Source organism: Musca autumnalis, unplaced genomic scaffold (assembly GCF_047663935.1).
Source record: "Musca autumnalis isolate F117 unplaced genomic scaffold, ASM4766393v1 scaffold_5, whole genome shotgun sequence".
In the NCBI taxonomy this organism is placed as follows: Eukaryota; Metazoa; Arthropoda; class Insecta; order Diptera; family Muscidae; genus Musca; species Musca autumnalis.
In genome coordinates, this window is record NW_027412088.1 from 98,615,489 (window position 1) to 98,617,927 (window position 2,439).

The 2,439-nt window shown below is 35.0% G+C and overlaps 1 protein-coding gene across 1 annotated transcript; it reads left to right on the top strand.

Moving 5' to 3' along the window:
- Nucleotides 1-1,061: 1,061 nt before the first annotated feature.
- On the top strand, nt 1,062-1,987 carry LOC141406007 (STE20-related kinase adapter protein alpha-like). Its single transcript, XM_073990975.1, has 2 exons — nt 1,062-1,455; nt 1,518-1,987. The coding sequence occupies exons 1-2, from the start codon at nt 1,146-1,148 to the stop codon at nt 1,985-1,987; spliced, it is 780 nt and encodes a 259-aa protein (XP_073847076.1). The 5' UTR covers nt 1,062-1,145.
- The last annotated feature ends 452 nt before the right edge of the window (nt 1,988-2,439 follow it).

Here is a 2,439-nt window from a genome sequence, read left to right on the forward strand (position 1 = left end):
AAAGCGTGGACCTACATAGCCCACTTTCAATACCAAAAGTCCTACGTACAAATAATAGATTTTCACAAAATTTCATCCACCTACGTCAATCCGTTCGGACGCTAGAGTGATTTCCGCAGACGGACAGACAGACGGACGGACATGGCAATATCGATGTAGAATTGCACGCTGATCAAGAATATATATAGTTTGTGGGGTCTACAATTATTATTTCGAGTAGTTACAAACGTAGTGACAAACTTAATATACCCCCATCCTATGTTGGAGGGTATAAAAAAACTATTCCAGAAAAAGGAATTTTTATGATTAATGTCCGTCCCTGCGGTTATTATTACACTATCCATCAATACTACTTTTTACGTCCACACCAGCAAAAATGCAGTGAAATTACGTCTCCACATTGCCCTGCGTGTTTTCTACTTGTGTAATTTAAAACTCCCATCTCTGGGGAAAACATATCGTCGGTGTCATGCTTAAGTGTTCCATACGCCATTTGCCTGTTTTGAGACAATCGCATTTTAATGTTTTGCGTCACAACTGTGTGGAGCTGGCTACAGCAAATATTTATATTTTTGACTTGAAATATTAATAATAGTGTATAGAACATATTTGCAAAAATTTAGAGGAATATGCATTGGAATATAAAAGTTATAGAGATTTTTTTAAAAAAAAAGAATTTTTGTCGATTTGTTCCATATCCGCACTAATGACACAAATGTGAAATATTGTAAATCACATGGAACAAAGTGACAAAAAATTTTTCCATCTTTGCCTCAATAAATTAAATACTTCTAAATCGAAAATTGATATTCTGATTTTTGAAATGTGTTTTTAAACTTGTAAGTTTTTAAAATATTAATTTCATAACTGAAAAAAGTTTATGCTTTCGCGTCGAGGCGTGGATATCTCGGAAACTAGAGCAGATAGGAGAAAGCCGACTAGAAATTCAGAAAGAGCATACCGGAACACCCTAGAAACCACCTGTATCTCAAAAAGTAAAAAATGGCGTATGGAACACTTAAGCATGACTCCGACGATATGTTTTTGATATTTGATTTTTTCTATTGAATTGTGTTTGCAGAGTTTAGGATCCTTGGAAGAGATTCAGTTCAGCGACTTATTTTAACATTGTTGTTGTTATCACAATGTTTGGCTGGAATATCAAGGATTATGATATAAAACTAGAACTATCTCGCTGTTCCAATGGGGTTGTATATATGGCAAAATATTTACCAAATCAACAATATGTGACAGTGAAAAAATATCACTTGGATAGAAATGATAAGCAGGTGTCGGATAGTATACAGGAGGATATTATGGCTATGCGACTATTCAGCCATCCGAATCTTCATAAATTCCATACAGCATTTGTTAACAACAGTGATTTGTATGTGGTCTCTCCTCTAATGTGTTTTGGTAGTTGTCGCGATTCAATAAGGAACATCTTTAAGACTGGTATGAAATGTAAATTAAATTATAACTGAAACTAATAGAAAATCTTATTGTTTGACTTATAGGTTTCCCAGAAATATTTATAGCCCTGATAATGCGTGATGTCCTCTCTGGCCTAGAGTATTTACATCGTCGTGGTTATGTTCATCGTTCCATTCGTGCTAGTCATATACTCCTGAATCAAACCAAAGCAGTATTAACAGGATTTCGTGATTGTACAAGCTTTATATCACATGGTGGGCGGGTTACAGTTCTACATCAACTACCTCCTAATAGTATACGTAGTTTAAACTGGTTAGCGCCGGAAGTTTTAGAACAAAATCTTCTTGGTTATACCGAGAAATCGGATATTTATTCCATTGGCATAACATGTTGTGAGTTGGCGAATGGGGTGGAGCCATTTGCCGATTCACCGCCCACTTTTATGTTTACGGAAAAGATACGTGGTAATGTTCCTACACTGTTGGATCGTTCAACATGCCCCGGAGTTGTTGAAATGATTGGTAAGTCCTTTGAGAGTATTACAGTATATTGAGAGTATAAAAGAAAGTTTTTCCTGTAGCCCAAAAGAAAGATTATCATCCATTTTAACCCATAATGCCTCATCGAAATAATGCTTTTAAACCAAAAGATTTCAATTTGCGATTTTTGTAATGATATGCTTTGCTAGGAAAATGGAATCAAAATCTTACCTGATACGCATATTTAGGTGACAGCGTTCAATTTTTCAGTACATTTCAGAATATTTAACCTATTAATAAACCACAAGCCTTCAATTTCACAAAATCGCACCATTTTATCACCTCATTTTTTAATTATTTTTTCATATTCTGTCAGTCAAGCCAACGTAAAATAACTGTTTTCTTGATGTCTACATGCCAAAGTCGTCCAACAAAATTTAACGGCGGTACCAAAGCAAATTAAACAGGTAGTTATATCGAATATGTTTGGGCTGTTCCAGAACTGCAAGAATCTAGTAATTTTTTC

Coding starts and splice junctions, on each gene's coding strand:
- LOC141406007 (XM_073990975.1), top strand. CDS start 1,146: ATGTTTGGCTGGAATATCAAGGATTATGATATAAAACTAGAACTATCT. Junction 1,456..1,517: donor AAGGAACATCTTTAAGACTG/GTATGAAATGTA, acceptor TTTGACTTATAG/GTTTCCCAGAAATATTTATA.